This window comes from Canis lupus, chromosome 1, assembly GCF_011100685.1.
Source record: "Canis lupus familiaris isolate Mischka breed German Shepherd chromosome 1, alternate assembly UU_Cfam_GSD_1.0, whole genome shotgun sequence".
In the NCBI taxonomy this organism is placed as follows: Eukaryota; Metazoa; Chordata; class Mammalia; order Carnivora; family Canidae; genus Canis; species Canis lupus.
In genome coordinates this window covers 94515683-94534060 of record NC_049222.1, presented here as the reverse complement: position 1 = coordinate 94534060, position 18378 = coordinate 94515683, and the positions used below count along the sequence as shown (strand labels likewise).

The following is an 18378-nucleotide window of genomic DNA, read 5'->3' as shown; positions in this document are numbered from 1 at the left end:
TCTTTCGGTTCCCTGAGAGTGTCGTTTTTCTCTTACTGATGGGCCTCTGCACTCCTGTTCCTGTTGACCTGATATTTCCACTTATTACTTAGGTAACCACCTCCCATCCGTCAGGCCCTCAGGCTGTAACTTAAATGGTACAAAAATCTCTGACTGTTTAGACTATTCCAGGCTTTCATTCTACACTCTTACAGTGACCTTTACGACTTTCTGGTACACACATCAAAATTACAATTAACTATGCATGTAACTATTTCTTTATTGTCTAAAATCAAGTTTGTTTAGTCTGCCACCGTACCCAGTATCTTCATGCAAAGCACATTTTAGACACTTGATATTTATTTGCTGAACAAATAGTTCCTGGTATCAACTTAAAATGCTAAGATGAAGTTGAAGATGATTAACTGAGATAAAGCTCTGAAGAGCTCTGGTAACAAAACAGTACCTGCTGTGGCATTTTCAGGGTGATCCCATTCTCTGTGCTCACTGAAGTCAGAGTGACAGATACGACCAGGAAAGGGTGAGGAATGTAGCGTGACATGGACACTTCTTGAAGAACCTGAATACCAGCAGTAGTATTTGGACTGCAAAAAAAAAAAAAAAAAAAAAAAAGAGAGAGAGAGAAGGATACCCACACATCTCAACATCAATGCTAACAAGTTTTTTGCTTTCCTTTCTTTTCCACTACTAATGGTGTTGGATTTCATGCTTTTGGAGGATCCAAAAGCCTTCTACCTATCATTTCCTCCCCCTCAAGTATTCTTCACTTCAGGTAGTAGACTGCTAAGGTTGAGATATCTAAAGAATACATATAGAAATAAGGAAGAAAGAAAGGGAATACAATGTAGAAGGAAAGGAAAAAAAAAACTCGGAAAACTAGGAAAGGAAACTAGTAAGGAAAAAAACAGAAATAGTTCAGTTGCTTGAGGAAGGAGATGGGTTCCATCAGAGGCTAGTAAAATTTCTTAATTTCTATCTTTACAGTATTCCTTAATCACTAAGCTATTTCAGCAAATACATACTTTATGGCTATCACAAGAGCAAAATAGAACTCAAGAGGTGTGGTCTAAACACTGTAAACCAACCAGATGCCAAGAAGAGTACAGGCAACAACACAGCAGTAACAAGAACTGCCACCCCTCCCACCAGACTGCAGCCCTCTCTCACCCAGTGGGAATTACTGAGTCTGCTGAGGACACACTGCCCAAGACCTTCAGCCAGTGAAACACCTTCAAAACTCCCCCAGTGTCCACATCAGCAGAGTTAGTAACCACTTATTTTCAGGATTGTGGAAAAAAAAAAAAACCTGGTTATCCCATCCCAAACCAGATTTTTTTTTCCAAACAAACCCAGTAAGAGTAGCTAAAGACATTATTGTAGGCTATTTATTTAGGTAGCTAAAAAATAACTACATGAACATCACTAAATATAAAATGTCTTATTTTTTCACTTCTAAAACAAAGGAAACTGAACACAAAACCAGAATGACTTTTAAGAAAATAAAAACAACAGAGGAAAGATATACACAGAAGCAAAGTGACTTGTTGCATGACACGCACTTACCCATCAGATTTTCTTTCAATACTGTAGAGGCATATTGAACAGTCTGCTCTAAATACGATTACCATGTCCCGGAAGACACTAAGCAGTAATGTTTCTGCTTGAGCTTTGGTGATGTGAGCAAAGGCGTTGTCCAGATTTGATGTTCGCAAGTAGACTCTGAGCTGAAGAACACAGAAACAAAAGAAACTATAAAAACAAGATGCCTACACCACAGACTAAATACTTTAGACAAGCTGCTTTTTATCTACTGGCTTCAAGTAAGAGAAGTTTAAAGACTATTCTGAGCATTAATAATAAATGAATACTGTTTGTAATTTCACAGGGTAGGCTCATTCTACAAATAACCAAAAGACAAAGTGATTAAAATTGGGAATGTACTATTATGAGGTTCTCCTTCTAAAGGCTTGCATATCTAGACCTGAGACAAGTAGACCAGCACTTTCTAAAAACATCAACCTGCAAATCAATAAATTAATAAATCTCTAAGGACAGCCCTCCTTAACAATCTTTATTACTTACAAACTTTACAGAGAATATCTGACAGCTAAAATCCTTAGAAAAAGTTATCTCAGAAGTTCTGATTATCCCTTTAAAAACATTTTTTAAAGTAGTAACCTGCTACAAAGTGTCATTTAGATAAAAATGCCAAATTCTTAATTAAAAAATAAAATACTAAAAAAATAAAATGCTTTATTCATTTTCCAAAAATTGTATTAAACCAAACAATGTTTAGTATCTTTAAAATATAAAAATCTGTTATTTCTGAGAGAAAAAACTTCTTACCTCTTCTTGACGGTCACTTATGTTATAACATGCCAGGACAATAAAATCATCCCACCAGGCTAAACCACCTGTCACAATCATATTTTGCTCCTTAAAAGATAATTAAAAAAAAAAAAAAGGATTTACTTTTACTTATGCTGCCAGGAATTACAATAAGTAACATCCTTATAAAATATTCCTAAGCTGACAATGAGAGCTCAAAATTATTTCTGCTCTACTCTCTATTCCCTCAATTAAGTATTACTCTGGGGCCTTTATTAAAAATGACTCATATCCTATTTTGGAAAAACAAACATTTCTGTAATTAACTGGGTACCCTGTAGCACAATTAGTCCCCTATTCAACAGACTTGGGTTTAAAATCTGGCTTTATCACTTATCAGCTTCTTGACCCTGAATCCTAATTTCTCTTCTATAAAATGGTAACAACAGTGCCCTCTCTCAGGAAGATCAGTGAGGTAGGAAATGGTAAAGGCCCCTTAAAGCACACAGCAGGCACCTACTACACGTTAACATCCTTGTCTTTTCCTATTTGATTCTTGCAAAATCCAACTGTATTGTGTTTCTATGCTACCCACATCTTCACATCACACATAGACAAGCAGGAAATGATCTCAAATACAGAGGAAATTTATTCTGCTCACATCTGATGAACTCAACATGGAATAGAAGTATAAATCCTCAAGTTAAAAACCAACAAACCATCTCAATACAAAATCCTTTATCAAGTACTTCATCAGAACGGACCCTTAGATATCATCTAACATCATTTTTAGTATTTGATATTTTTTAATAACCAAATAGTGGCTTCCATTAGAGTTATTTCATATGGCAGTTCTCTTACACTCGGAGAAATCAGTTTTTAATTTCAAAAAGACTAACCTGGGTAATGTTTCCAAAAAGTTTCCATTTTTTGGTGAGTAAAGAGTAATGTGCAAAACCAAACTTGCCAACCACAGCAATATTCTGTCCAAGCTTATCAATAGCTGAAAACTAATTTAAAAAAAAGATTAAGAACTCTTCCTTGCAAACCTATATCCTTATATTAAGTATAAAGAGCTTAGCATTGTTGTCTCAGGCAAACAGACTATAATAAATGCTTGCTAAGTGAATTAAATATAAATTGCTATATTTAAAAATAGAAGTATTCATACACAAGTTACATTTCACCAAATTAAAGATGTTAATATGCTAACGATATACAACGGATCAAGTATTAAAATTTTACTATTATTGATGCACCCACCGAAAAAGGCTCAATTCCCAGAATGCCTCTTGCAGCAAACGCTATCCAATAAAAGTTAACATCAACAAAATAACAAATAACTCACCCGTATAGGCCAATTGCTCTCTAGATAGGTGTTGGAAATCTACAGAAAATAATACATCAATTTGGTAAGACTTCTGAAAAGTATTTAAACTTAAAGCACTTAAAGCTTTAACGTTACGAGATTCATTGTCCTGTACAATGTTTGAAGTGTTCCCAAATACCGGGTATTACTAGCAGAGTACTTGGAATTTACCGTTTAAATACCAGGCCATATTTCACATCTCCTGTCTTCAGCATTTCATTATGAATTTCTAGACATCAGGCTTTTCCTACACTGCTTTTTCTCTACACTCGCTGTTTTTGTCTATTTTAAATACTAAACACGCAATAACTGCAGACTGACAAAAGATTTTTAGAGAACCAGCCATGAGGGCAACCAGGAATTGTGGACATGAACAGTTTGAGTTTCCTGACTGGCACCATTACAAAACTACCCTAAGAAAATTACAGGGACGCCTGGGGTGGCTCAGTGGTTGAGCATCTGCCTTCAGCCCAGGGCGTGATCCTGGAGTCCTGGGATCAAGTCCCACATCTGGCTCCCTGCATGGAGCCTGCTTCTCCCTCTATTTATGTCTCTGCCTCTCCCTCTCTCTCTCATGAATAAATAAATAAAATCTTAAAAAAAAAGAAAACTAGAGCCTCGCAAGAGTTTTGTTTTTGTTTTTTAATGGAGGTATTTTTATTACTTTTATGTCTTCTGATTAAAATAGCAAAATACTATTATATATGTAAACGATATAAAAATGGACAAAGGACTAAATGAAATTCTGTTCTATCACTGCTCCAGGGATAACCACTGGTGAGTCTTGACTCTCTCTACACATCCATACACATGTGTATATAAGCTAAGCTATTTTACTGGGGTAGTCAACCTATTCATGTGTAAGGCCTCTGAAGATATGAACTCTTTAACTGCAGTGTAAGTAGGAAAATGTACCTTCCCATGATTTCTCTCTCAGAGCTCTGGACATGGGGTCTTTGTATTACTCTAACAAGAAGTTGAAGCCTGAAAGATTCTTCCGTAAGATATCAAAGTAGATTATGTAAATCCTAGCTTTGCTGACACTGACCTCTCCACTAGCCTACAGATTAGGCAGTTTTCATGAGCACATGGGACTATGGTGTAAAACAGAACAACAGAGAGAAAAAGGGAAAGACCCTTCTGTTCCTGCAATAAAAGAACCTCAATTTATTCAGATTCATTTTCACTGTACTTCAAGTATGACTTTAAAAAAAAAAAAAAAAAGAAAGAAAGCCAAATTTAAAAGCCAGTACAACACAATTCAACCTAATAAGATTCTCTGTGTAATGTGAAAACAAAAATCAAGTAAAAATAATGTGCAGAAAACATCTGTATTAACCTTGATTAAATGTATTCACAAAAGTATCTGTTAGATTTAATTATCTAGTAAGTCAACCTGAAATCTAAATAAATTAACAGCTTTTAGTTCTGTTGTTAGAAGTTCTCAACCCCTTAACCCCCTCCAAAAAAACAGAAGTTCTCAACCCCAGTGCTAGTGTGTGGAAGCCAACCTTGCAGAATTAAAGGTTATGGTGTCATGACATATGCTTGAAAAAGGCTGAACACATATCTTAACAGACATGCTGCACTGCCCAGGCCAGGCAATAAAGTTCCCTATGGTGGCTGACGTCATTTCAAGAAGCATGGTAATCTGAGGTAACCACTAGGTGCTGAGATAAGAGTTCAAAGTAGTTTTGTGCAAGCCTGGAAGTGAATTCTGTCCTTGGATGAAGAAAATGAAAATAGTCACTTGAAGAAGGATGTCCCTAGAGTATAAGTGAGCCAGCCACCCAGAACACTAAAAAGAACTCCCACTTCCCCCAAACTCTGGTGTTTCCTAAGTATTTGTGGGTGAAGTGTGAGGTAGGATTTCACTGCCAACGTGGATTCCAACTTGAAGGGTTTCCAACCATGGGCACCAAGGTAAAATTTTATCTTATGATCTACACTCTAATGAATATCCGTACGAGAAAAGAATTTTATTCTTTTAACCTCTAAGAATGTAAGAGGTGCTACAAACTATAAATGGTTTATTTTCAAAGCTCATAGTTTAAATCTACAATGAAGCTTTACTTCTGATTCAATTGTATGTCTGAAGATGCTGTGAAATGAAAAATGAAACTTCTCCCTAGTAGATTACATTTACTGATCCTTGTGTCACCTGAACTTTGTGCCCTACCCTTAATACTAGAACAGGAAATGGCAGGAGTAAGGAAAGCACAAACTAATGAATCATGAAGAATTCATGCCAGGAATTCGTCCTCAGGGCACAAGAGTCATGCCATGCCACCACCGGGACACTAAGTGCTAAAGTATAAAATCTCTAATTCTTAACATCTTAGGATATCTCAGTCTCTCAAAAACAAAACAAAACCCTAAATCTACCATTTTCCCCCCTTAAAGTCATTTTGCTAAAACCCTGTCTCCTGCCTAGATTGCTTTTGTCTGTACGTGGTGAGACTGTAAGAACCATCCTCTTAGCACATCTGATCCGTGCCAAATACCACACCTGCTCCATTTAATACACCTCCTTGGAAGGAGAGCAAATCATTAATAAATGAAATAGCCTTTAAAATCCTCTCTGCTAAAAAATAAAAACAAAATAAAATAAAATAAAATCCTCTCTGCTGATATCCCTAGCATATTTTGTGAAGCTTATTTTTTCCAAATAGCCAGGTTAACTATAAAACCAACATTTCAGGACAGTGGATGATAATGATTAATGTACCTTTCAGAAATAAATGTTTATATCATACAAAGTACTGAGTGTTAAAATAAATAGCAGTCCAAGAAGGAATATACCCTAAAACAATGAGGGCGGTGGTGTTTTAATTCACATTTGTGCTCCATCTGTGAACAAACTACTCTAAAATTTTTTTAAATCTGTAGCTAGTAAAACTAAACATAAACACATACACACACGGAAAAAGCATCATCCCTACCAGCAGCTACCAACCCTGCTGCTGACAGGTATATATGTGTATAAAATTAAAGGGAAAAAAAACATATTTAACATAGAATCTTCTGATCGGGAAACTAACAAGTATAAGGTAGAAGGTCTAAACAAATGAAAAATCCAGTTGTCTAGATGAGGAACAGACAGAGAAAAATTAGTTGGAACTCATGTGATGAACTCTAAACTGAGTAAGAATACAAAATCATGTAAACAAAGTCACTTGATGGGGTTGTGGGCATTTATCCCAGACAAGAGCCTATGTTGAAGGAGGAATTAAACAGGCACCCATGTTTCTTCAGGGAATCATTACTAATGGCTAAAAAGCCCAGAAGGTAAAGCATTAGCATTATATGGACACTGTAAACCACCAAACCAAAACACTCTCATGATGATGCCTTGATGCATTTGGCTGGATTGCCAGCAAACAAAGTATAGGCAAATTGTAATGAAACGCTGCCTATTTAATAGACACATTCTATGTCTTAGCTCAAGGTCAACAGTACATTATATGATTTAACATTTAATACCTAGAGTTCTTACAACAGGTTAGATTGTTACTTTACATTATGGTAAGGATAAGTCTGACACTACGTAAGCAGGACATTGCTCTGCCATGTGACCTTGGGCAAGTCACCTAACTGCTCTGAGCCTCAGTTTCCTCATGTAACAAATCCAGTTGGACTACATGATCTCTACAGTCCTTCCAGCTCTAAAAATTCTATGAGTCTATTATAACTCAATTGTTTTGGGAATACAACTCTGACATTATTTTTCTTAGTTTTAAGGAAAGTAAAAAAGGTAAAGCTAGAGTCAAACAAGTTCATCTTCCCAGATAGTTTCAATATCTAAAGAATAAAATCACAAAGGAATACTGCTAGTACCTCCTACTTTGCATAAAGTGGTAAAATCAGCGTGATACACTACTAATATGGGATACTTCAGAGATGGCTAAGAATCACAGAATCACTGAATTTTTGAGCTGGAAGGAAATTAGATTTTTGTTATTGCCTGATGGATTTTTGAGTTCCAGACCTACCTTCTTTGATCCTCTGCTCTACTTGGCTCTCTGGCAACACAGACCTGGCTAGGCAGAACTGGCATTGATGCTAGGTCAGTGTAGAATGAATAGTTCAAAGTATGGGGAAATGAAAATAGCAGAGGAATGGCTATAGGAGAGAAGGGAGCAGTGGAAAATTTTAGTCAAGGAGGCAGCCGATGCAGATTTATTTCATAACTGTTAACTATTTATCAAATGGTATGCACACTGTTTGATTTTATGAATTTATTAATGTCAGTTAGATACATTTTCTTTGAGTGTATACCACATGTCAGTGCAGGAGACACTCCTCCTTCAACGTTTCACATACTGACCGTTCGTGTCTCATCTCCACTTAAAGTCAACTGAAAATAACATGGGAGCTGAACAAGCTAGTAAAGTAACAGCACAGAATGAAGAAGGGGGTCAAGAATTGTGGATACAGAACCTGACGAAAAGAAACAAACACAAGAATAGGTTCTGATGTACCTAAGACACTTCGGTATCAGCAGGGGAAGGAAGACACTCAGGACTTATACAATTGTGTATGAAAATTTCTTTCAAGAAACCTCAATTTACTGATTTACCCAAATTAATTTTATTTGGTATCAAAATTCAGAATTGATTTCCATGTTAAATGACAATTTATCAGAATTATTAAAAGAAATTGATAATTTAAAAGTTATACCAGAATGAGTAAGTAATTTGGAATAAGATTTATGTAATAATAAAATTATTAACAATAAGGTTCTAGAGTGTGTCTGCAAGCCTGCAATTTGAGTTTAAAATAGGCAGTTAACCTCAAAATGTACCCACTGGGACGACAAGGTCAGCTGCACAGGGTCCTCATCGGCACTGTCACTTTCCATCAATCACTACACTTTTGCCTATGCAAATCCACAGAGCTAAATTTATACCCAAAAGGTTGGGGGCTGGGGAGGGCTGGAATAGTATAAAGTTGTGCTCATTCCAGAGAGTAAAGCATAAACTTGCAGGTTTTGGACTAGTGGGCTTAAAGCAAGTAGGCACACGTGCTACATCAGTGGCAAGAAAGGAAGAAGACAAGACAGAAAAGCGAAGAGAGGTGACAGTCAAAAAGGTTAAAAAGTTTCTCTGTTTTCTAAAGCAACAGAAGAAATATTTAAAACTCTGCTCCAGGTGCTATTTTACCAAGGACTAAGTCAACAATCAATAGTCACTGAAGACTTACCTGTACCACATGCCAATGCCGATGTCCAAGCAAAGTGCTTAAACCCTGAGACTCTAAACCGCTGTCTGCGAAGGGGCTCTTGCCCCCACCAGCCTTATGCTCAGAGTGTGCTGATGAACTCCTGGCACTCTGGGTTTGCGAGGCCTCTCCACAGTTCAAGTACAATCGATCCTCCCCCTGAAGCAGCACTTGCTCCTGGTTACTCTAGATGAAGGAGAAAGGAAGCACAGGGCAAAGAAGGAAAGCAAATAAAAACAACTCGGTATCAGGTAACAGAAAATAAGTAATACCTTGATTTAGTTTTATTACAGGAAATGCACCATGCATCTCAACGTTGATTTTACTCACTACTTATCATCTACAGTTTACAAACGAGTTTCATTTAAAATACCTCATGAGTGGTGGCAAGAAGGAGGGGAGGATTACCAGTGGGGATAACAGATGCTGAAGGATCTTTTAAACCCTGAGGAGGAGGAGAAGGAAGAGAAGGAAGAGGAGCAGCCCAAGTCTGTGGTCCGGGTTCAGAACAATTCAACACTCACTTGGGTAAATGCTTGGCTACTGCCAACGACTGTGCCAGGCTCTGAGGATATTTAGACAAATAAAACAATTTCTACTTTTAGTGCTTATGCCCTGGTTTTCAGTTAGAAGACCAGTTCTCTCACATATAGGTATATTATTCACTGAGTATTCCATCAGACAGAAAGCACCTCAGCCTCTCACCTTTCCATGTTAGTTCAAATGCTGTGAAATGCCATAAAAATCTGCCTTTAAATTATGATTTGGGATAGAGAAGGGGAAGAAGAATTACCCTCTTCTTATCTTTCGGGGGATTCTTATCCTTCAGCTACCGTCATGAAATCTTGATCCAGGGTACTGTCAAATTCCTTCTCAGTTTATTGTAATTACAAGTTTTAATTAGAAACTGGTTGTACCAAATACTTAAAAACCCACTGGTGGCAGATGTGAAGGCATACACTTCTAATACGTAACCCATACTATTTTTATATGTTAATAATATGTAAGATTATTAATATGTTGTTTCAATTTCATAAAACATGAGGAGTTTATACTATAATTTGGGGCAGTGTTTCCCAAGGCATATTTTCTTCAAAGTGTTCCTTAAAAATTCATAGTTAAGTAAGCGTGGGAACATTGTTTTTCATATACCAACTCCTGGATTTTCACAACGCACATGAGCATATGACAGACACTGCAGTACTGCAATAAAGAAATTTCTACGGCCCTAACTTCCTTATTTCACTAACAGGACAACAGAACTTGTCCTTATCCTGTGCAACTACTACTGATTCTGCTAAGTATTGCCTTGTGGAGCACATTTTAGGAAATTCTATTCAAATAAAGACTAAATTAAGTTATTCAAGTAGATCTGTAAACACTGCTTTCCCTTTAATGGCTTGTGATCCTATTTAAAAAAAAAAAAAAGCTGCTCAGAAGTAAAATTTTGGTTTAAATTATTAAAAAGAAAAACAATCACAAAAAATATACAAAAGAAGATATTCCACCAATTTGAGAAGAATCTGATAGTCTACTACGAAAGCCACTAAAAATAAACAGCTGTAATTTAAAACACTTACCATACAAGGGTTTACAGTGAGTACACTCTTGATAAACTGAAACAGCAGAATGCCGGGCTGTTTAACTACACTCTTGGAGTCATACTCAATTCCAGGGTTGTGAGCACCAAATCCGCTGACTACCCAGAGGTGATAGCCTTCTGCTCCCCAGCTCTTGGAGAGAAGGGGAAGAAAAATCAGGGCAATCAGGTTTGTTAACCTTTCCTTGCTTCAAATATTCAAATCCTGAAACAACCAACAGCAGCATCACCAATGATTTCAAAAGGCTAGACCAATTCTGAGAAGCTGTACAGACAAGAATCCTAGCCACACCTGCTCACCTTAGCCCTCCTCCAGTGGAAACCACCATTACCACTCTCCACCTGGAAGAGTGGACTCACTACATACCAATGTTAACCCCAAATCCTAAGAAACACTGTTCTCTGTAACTTCTCTGTTAATTTAATTGAACTGCCTCTCAAATACAAAGAAATTCCTTGCAGAGGAAGACCCATGTGACCTGGCTGAAACATGACAAAGCAGCACCCAGAACAGATGCAGTCTGAGCAAAGAACACTCGAATGCAAACTATGAGACTAAGGTTTTTGTTCCAGCCTAGCTGCCGTTCTGCAGTAGAATCTTGGCTAAGTTATTTGGTTTTCTCCGGGTATAAGTTTCTTCCACTATAAAATGAGAAGGCTCAAATAAGCTCTCCAGGACCAATTTTAATATTGTATAACTACATTCCATGATAGTTTAGTTTTCTTGTGTTTGTTTCTACGATTAGTGATTCCTAATCTACAAAGTCAAGAAAATAGGAGAGGGAAAATAAATTGTTGCTAAATTTCTAAAGCTTCATAGAAGTTTTGCTCTCCTATCATAAAAGTTGAACAGTGAACTAAAATGCTTAGATTCTTAGTTTGTTATTAATATATCAACTTAGGCTAAAAACACTGGTTGTTGCATGCCACTCAAAAGCACTGATGGGCAGTTATATAAATCATCTGTTCAAAAACTTATTTTAAAATATGAAGGTGGAAAGAGACAGCAAATCCTTGGTAGTGAAAGATTGGGAACCATTCCTCAAGGCAACCACAGTGGTTTTCAATCTTCAAGAAACTCAAGATCAGAAAATGTCTTCCTCTATGAGGCAAGGGAGAAAGGCAGTGAACAAGTCTCACAGCCACTAATTTCATAGATGATACACAGAAGGGCTACAGTAAGAAAATGTCTTTATGTAAACACAGGGGTTACACCTCACTGCTTTCTACAGAAACTCTTAAAAATATGTAATCAATAAAAATATTGTTACTACAGTGATTTTAATTCTCTTGACAGATATCTATGGCAAGTTTTAAAAATATGCTCAAATAATGTCCAAATCCTCCAGGAAAAACACCCAAAGAGCATTTCACTTTATGTTAAAAGAAATGAGGCCATGAGAAATGGGTGCTAGTGAGTCACATAAGGAATTGAGGTATGCTTTGGAAGAACAAAGGCCTGATTTGAATAGTTCCTATGTTCCCAAAGATGGCAGGGACTTGCTATATACATAGAAGCAAAGTCAAAAACAAGTACTGGAAACTGGGCAGCTTGATTTTAAAAAATACTTTCATCAAAGCAAGAACTGTGTAAGAAGAGTCTGCTGAGATTAAAATAGTTTTGTAATTTTACCAGAGCCAAGAAGAGGAAAAAAAGGAAGAAGAAATATCCAAGTTCGTCACACTATAGAAATATACATGTTATAAATATATTTATGTAACTATAAATGACATATCACATATGTACGTACACACACACACACACACACACACACACACACACACTTTTTTTTTTTTTTCCAGTAGGGTCCACGCCCAGCGTGGAGCCCAGTGCTGGGCTTGAACATAGGACCCTGAGATCAAGACCCAAGCTGAGATCAAGAACTGGACCCGTAACTGACTGAGCCACCCAGGCACCCCACAATATACCAGTATTTTATAGAAAGTACTTACCATAGAGTTGATCTTAAGGGGATCCTTTTTGGTACCATCAGACCTATAACTGAAACAGAACAGAAACTTGGTTAAAAACAGTCTTCTATTATGCAGAATATTTGGCTTCAGTTTTTTAAAAACTCAAATTGATTTTGAAATACATAATAATGCATGTAATATGAGAATGTTGGTTGATGTACCTAGGCACATCACCTAGACACAGTCTTTCAGGTGCTGAGTAACTTCTTGACAGGGTCATACAGTTTGGGAAGAGGTATTCATTTTGTCATGACTAAGGTTCAAAGTAGCAAATGGAGTGGGCAGAGATATAAACCCACTGAGTTAACCTACATCAACCCAATAAGATAATGCCATTTTCCATTTCCTATTAGCTACTTACGTACATGACTTCTGCTTTATTAGATCATAAGCAACCTGAAGGCAAAACCCCATGTGATTTAGCCTTGAATCTAATGTGCTCTCATATATACAAGAGGGGTTCAACAAATAAATGCACTGTTACCAAATAAACAATGCGTTTTAAAAGGATGCATGTTTAGAGAATCAGTATATCCTGAACAAATTAGTTCTGAACCTTACAAATTGTTTTGAGGTTAAACATCAAGTAAAGCAGAAGGCTAGCTTTTGTATGACACAAAATTTCTGTGTATGTGTATTTTCTTAGAGATAATGGGAGTTATTTTTGTCTCCAAGTTGTCTTTATTCACTCACGCAAAATCTCCTCCAAGCGTACAAATCAGCTGGGCTCCAAACACACTCCATAAAGAAAGGCCTCCATTTTCCCAGGTCACTATTACAACACTATTGTCAGGAGACCACTTGACCAATTTAACAGCTCCTGTTTTATTCCAAATATCTGTTAAGAAATTGTGAGAAGAGTTAAAAATAAATGATTCCTTCAGAAACGGTATTTTTTAGTCTGTATTTTTTCAAGTTGAAATAAAATAGAAACACCTGTCTGCTTCAAATAATGAGATGAATCCTACTCATTTCAGGTCATGTACAATGAGTAAGGCCACTACCCTTGACTGAAGCAGAACAAGCTCAGCTGCCAAGAAATTTTTAAAAAGTGAGAGCCATTTTGGGCCACTATCAGCCCGAATAACTACAACTGTGCAGTTTTAGAAGTCTTTGGCTCTGGGCAATTCAGTTTCTATAAAATAGGGATAATGAGTTGAATGATTCAACACTGAATGTCAAAGTAGTCTGCAAAGTATAAGGTGTTTTAGAATATAAAATACTATTGTACCACTATCTTCATGCTCCATTGGCAATATTAAAGGGATCCAAGTTAAAGTAAATTGAAGTTTAATCTTCTATTAAGATTATGTAGGTCAACTCCAGCTTGAGTACTCCAGGTGTTCATATCTTCTATTAACTAATAAATATTCTTTCAATACCATAGATAATTTCACCATGTAGTAAAACACAAGTTTCCCAACTAGAGTTAAGTGAAATATGCTAGTGTTTCCTGTCAATAATTCAAAACCAGGTATAGTATCATCTTCTTTAAAATTCTTTTAATTTGTAGTATTAATACATTTTGCCATAAAATACAGAATATCTGCTACAAAGAGAAGGTATATAGATTTTAGTCTACAGAAGACAGGCTTGGTTAACAGAGAGAACTCCTTTCTGCCTAGTTCGAATCCTCACATTAGTAATCCCCACCATTATGAATAACCATGTTATTCGTGCAGATGAAAAATAAATGGGAATATAACCATGGGAAAATTTTAAAACAAACTAAGAAGAAACACACAAAACCAAACCGAAGTTTACAAACTGAAAGCAACTGCAGGTACAAGAGAAAAAGTATTCACTATCATAAAAGGATGTTAACTGAAAAGGAGAGGTTATAAACAGTGTACTTATTACTCCATATTACATATACACACACACACACACACACGCACATAATATGCATATTTACTTTCCAAACATTATACATTTATTAAAATCTAGTTGCAGAGATCTGTAATAAAATACTGATGGTGGTAAACCTAATCTTCATGTGGCAAGATTACTGTAAATTTACCTAGGTGATAACAGCCTACAATAAACATAGATTATGATAATCTGCATATTGAGAAAAATATTAACAAGTAACCCAAAGATATTTTGTTATAGAGCTGAACTTCCAAGAAAGAAAAAGCTCCAGAAGACAAAAGAATAAAGAGACTGGTTAATATCTGGGTTGAGGGTAAAGGGCTGGAAGCAGGGAGAGGAGACAGGTTGGAAATACAGGGATAGAAAGATGGGATGAGACTCAGCAATGAGGGAGATGGGGTTTTACATCCTTCCCAAAGACAAAGAAGGGGTCTGAAACCAGTGGAAGTCTGGGAGTCAGACAGGAAGCTATGGATCATGTAAGGACTCACAAGGCACCGTGGGCCAGTGAAACTCAGCCAGTGCAGCCTGAGGGATACGAGGAAGCTCACCTCTGCTCCAGGTGTACGAGGACAATACAAGCCTCCCCAGGGGTGAGCAGGTTTATAACCTAAAGTGATGTAATTGAAGCTGGCAAAATTCTCTCACAACAAAGACCACAAGAGTGAGAGTAAGTAACCAAAGCAAGAAATGGCATTCCAAGAGCCTGAGAAAGGACAGAACAATCTGAAGAACTCCACACAGTGCTGTCCAACAGAAGCAGTAAGGACCACTTCTTGTACTGACGGAAACGTTCCCATCTTCTGGGTCTAACAGGCAGCCCCGAGCTACACATGGCTACTCAACATTTAAATGTGACCATGCAACTAAAGAAATACAGTGTTAATTTTTTTTATTTCAATTAGTTTAATCAAAATAGCCACATGTGGCTGATAGCTACTAGGCAGGATAACGTAAGTATGGATAAAAAAATAGACATTTAAAAGGGCCAGAGATCACAATAAAAATACATATCACTCTGTTCTTGCAGGCCACCAATCTGACTTTAGAGAAAAATATATGCAAGCCTTTAAAGGCCATGATCCAATAAGAATGATAAAGACTTAAGAAGCTAATTTCTCTATCTGACAGTACAGCAATTCAACATCTTAAATCACTCACTACACTGAAACGACTAAAATGTTGAATCCTAGGGCACCAGGGTGGCTCAGTTGGTTAAGCACTCAACTCTTGACTTTGGCTCAGGTCATGATCTAAGGGTCGTTGGACTGAGCCCCGCGTCTGGTTCCGTGCTGGCCATGGAGCCTGCTTGGAATTCTCTCTCTGTACCTCTGCCCTTCCCCCTGTTTGCATGCACGTGTGCACACTCTTTCTCTCTCTAAAAATAAAATGCTGAATAAACACCTTAAAACAACTAAAAATGCTGGGAGGTAAGTGAGTGTACAAAGTGCTTCTGCCCTGAATTTTTCTGCCAAACCCTAGAGACCCTGACTTCTACTTCTGATGACGCCAGGAGGGACAGGAGATTAAGCTCAGAACTTTGCCATGGCACGGTATCTAAGAGAAGACATCCAGGTAATGGTGAAGCTACAGATGGCTACATTCATGGTACAAGAATAAGAATTAAACGCTACCATGTGGAAGGTAAAGAAATAGCAAAGGATACTTTCATGTTTTGTCCATGAATGGAAAACAAAGAATCTCCCTTAAGAACCTGTAACCACAAGTTAGTCCTCACTGATCTTTAATTTGAGCAATTTGTATGATTCAAAGAAAATTGCAAACTGAATATACTGCAAAGGGTTCCAGACTGATGTAGTACTCCCACATAACTTGCCATAAACACACAAATCCTCTCTGGAAGGAGTCAAATTCAATTTAGATCACAAAGCATTCAAACAAATAAGTCTGAAGGAAATTAATCAGTTCTCAGTCAAAAATCCTAATATAGGGGCAGCCCCGGTGGCTCAGCAGTTTAGCGCCACCTTCAGCCCAGAGTGTGATCCTGGAGACCCCAGACTGAGTCCCATGTCCGGCTCCGTGCATGGAGCCTGCTTCTCCCTCTGCCTGTGTCTCTGCCTCTCTGTGTGTTTCTCATGAATAAATAAATAAAATCTTTTAAAAAATCCTAATATATATAAACAAGTTAATGAGAACCCAGAGAACTAAGACAGCAATAACAGTCTCAGAAAGGTTTCAGATACTGAGATTAACAAAGAATATAAATACCATTTTCTTAAAGATTTATTCATGAGACACAGAGAGAGAGGCAGAGACACAGGCAGAGGGAGAAGCATGCTCCCCACAGGGAGTCCGATGCAGGACTCAATCCTGGGACTCTGAGATCACAACCTGAGCCAAAGGCAGACACACTCAACCACTGAGCCACCCAAGCGTCCCCAAAAAAACATTTTTTACTACCTAAAGAAATAAAAGAATATTGAAACTAGGAGCAGGATGCATACAGATTAGAAGAGAGCTAAGTAAACCCTCTGGAAATAAAAAATACAGTAATTAAAATGGACAGATTAAGTAGATTATTAAACATAAATGAAGAATTAGTTTATACCAGAAGATAGAGAAAAACTTTCTAGATTATAGTCCAGAGAAATTTTAAAAATGAAAAATGTTAAAAGGCAGGTTATGAAACATATAAAAAAGTGCTATGTAAGTCTGATTAGATTTCCAGAAAAAGAGGGATGCCTGGGTGGCTCAATGGTTGAGCATCTGCATTTGGCTCAGGTCATGATCCCAGAGGTCCTGAGATCAAGTCCCACATCAGGTTACCTGTGGTGAGCAAAGACTTGCTTCTCCCTCTGTGTTTCTCATGAATAAATAAATAAATAAAATCTTTAAAAAAAATGATTCCAGAAAAAGATTAAACAAGAGGCAATATTTGAGAGGTAACAGTTGAGTCCTTTGCACAACAGTTGGACAATATGAATCCTCAGATGCAGCACACCTGAATCTCAATCAAGATTTAATAAAAAATCAAAATTCTTCACCTTTCAAATTACAGTGAAATCATCCCAAAGACAAAGAAAAAAATCTTAGAAGTAGCTAAAGAGAAAAAACCCCATTCTCTTGAAAAGGAAATACAACTCAACCAGAGATTCCCAAGAGTACCAGTGAAACTGAACAGTACTTGAACAACTTCAAAATACAAAGTAACTGCTCATCCAAAACTGTATAAAAAGCTAAATCAGAAATAAATTATAAGGGCCAAATAAATACATTTTCAGACCCCACCTTCCAAGAATGGAGTTTATCATAAAAAACTTCACTAAAGAAAATTCCGAAGGAGGTATGACAGACAGAAAATGGTCTCAAGTGGAAGGTGGAAGGTGCTAAAAGATATGATATGGGCAAAAACACTGGAATACACATGTGGGTAACACGAAGTTAGTTACATATTGAAGGTTTCCTGAGATTCTGACATGAGATACCTTAGCTTCCTCCTTGAGGCTAATGAGATTTTTATTTATTGGATTACATTTAGACAAGTGCCTCATTTTTTTTCTGACCCAAACATCAGAGAAGTTTGTTTATTATACAGCAATTATTCTTGCTATGGGGATATATCTAAACTTGGGAGAGGCAGAGTGAACACAGTTTGAAAAAGGCTCCCAATTACTAACATACACATAGAACACGGTATAGTATCAAATTTATGAGACCTGTAGTAATGAGATTACACTGCCTGTTCAATACAATCCTGCAAAGGTCACTGGCTTAAAAACATGTTGATTCATTTATCACATTTGTTAATAACTAGGTGCCTCTCACTAAACTGAACTAGCCTGGTGTAAAGAGATACATCCTACACTCCTACCCTGAAGCTACCAGGAAAAAGCCACCCGTAAGCTAGTTAAGTTCAATAAAGCATTATCAGTGATAAGAAAGATGTTATATGCAGAATATAATGAGGCGCAGGAGGGAATGGTATTCTATTTCATAAAAAGAGATTTCATTTAAGCTGCATCTTGAAAGACCAATAGATACAGACCCTCCATAT

General features: G+C 37.0%; 1 protein-coding gene across 4 annotated transcripts in view; it reads right to left on the bottom strand.

The window, feature by feature from the left end:
- RIC1 (RIC1 homolog, RAB6A GEF complex partner 1) overlaps window positions 1–18378 on the bottom strand; it is a 143605-nt gene that overhangs the window by 19899 nt on the left and 105328 nt on the right. For all 4 annotated transcript variants that reach the window (XM_038527275.1, XM_038527273.1, XM_038527274.1 and 1 more), the window contains 9 exons: window positions 13185–13329; window positions 12471–12519; window positions 10498–10650; window positions 8900–9103; window positions 3677–3715; window positions 3228–3338; window positions 2347–2436; window positions 1564–1724; window positions 446–584 (listed from right to left, as the gene is read on the bottom strand). In XM_038527275.1, coding sequence (XP_038383203.1) covers window positions 446–584; window positions 1564–1724; window positions 2347–2436; window positions 3228–3338; window positions 3677–3715; window positions 8900–9103; window positions 10498–10650; window positions 12471–12519; window positions 13185–13329 — 1091 coding nt within the window. The remainder of the gene's footprint in view (window positions 1–445; window positions 585–1563; window positions 1725–2346; window positions 2437–3227; window positions 3339–3676; window positions 3716–8899; window positions 9104–10497; window positions 10651–12470; window positions 12520–13184; window positions 13330–18378) is intronic.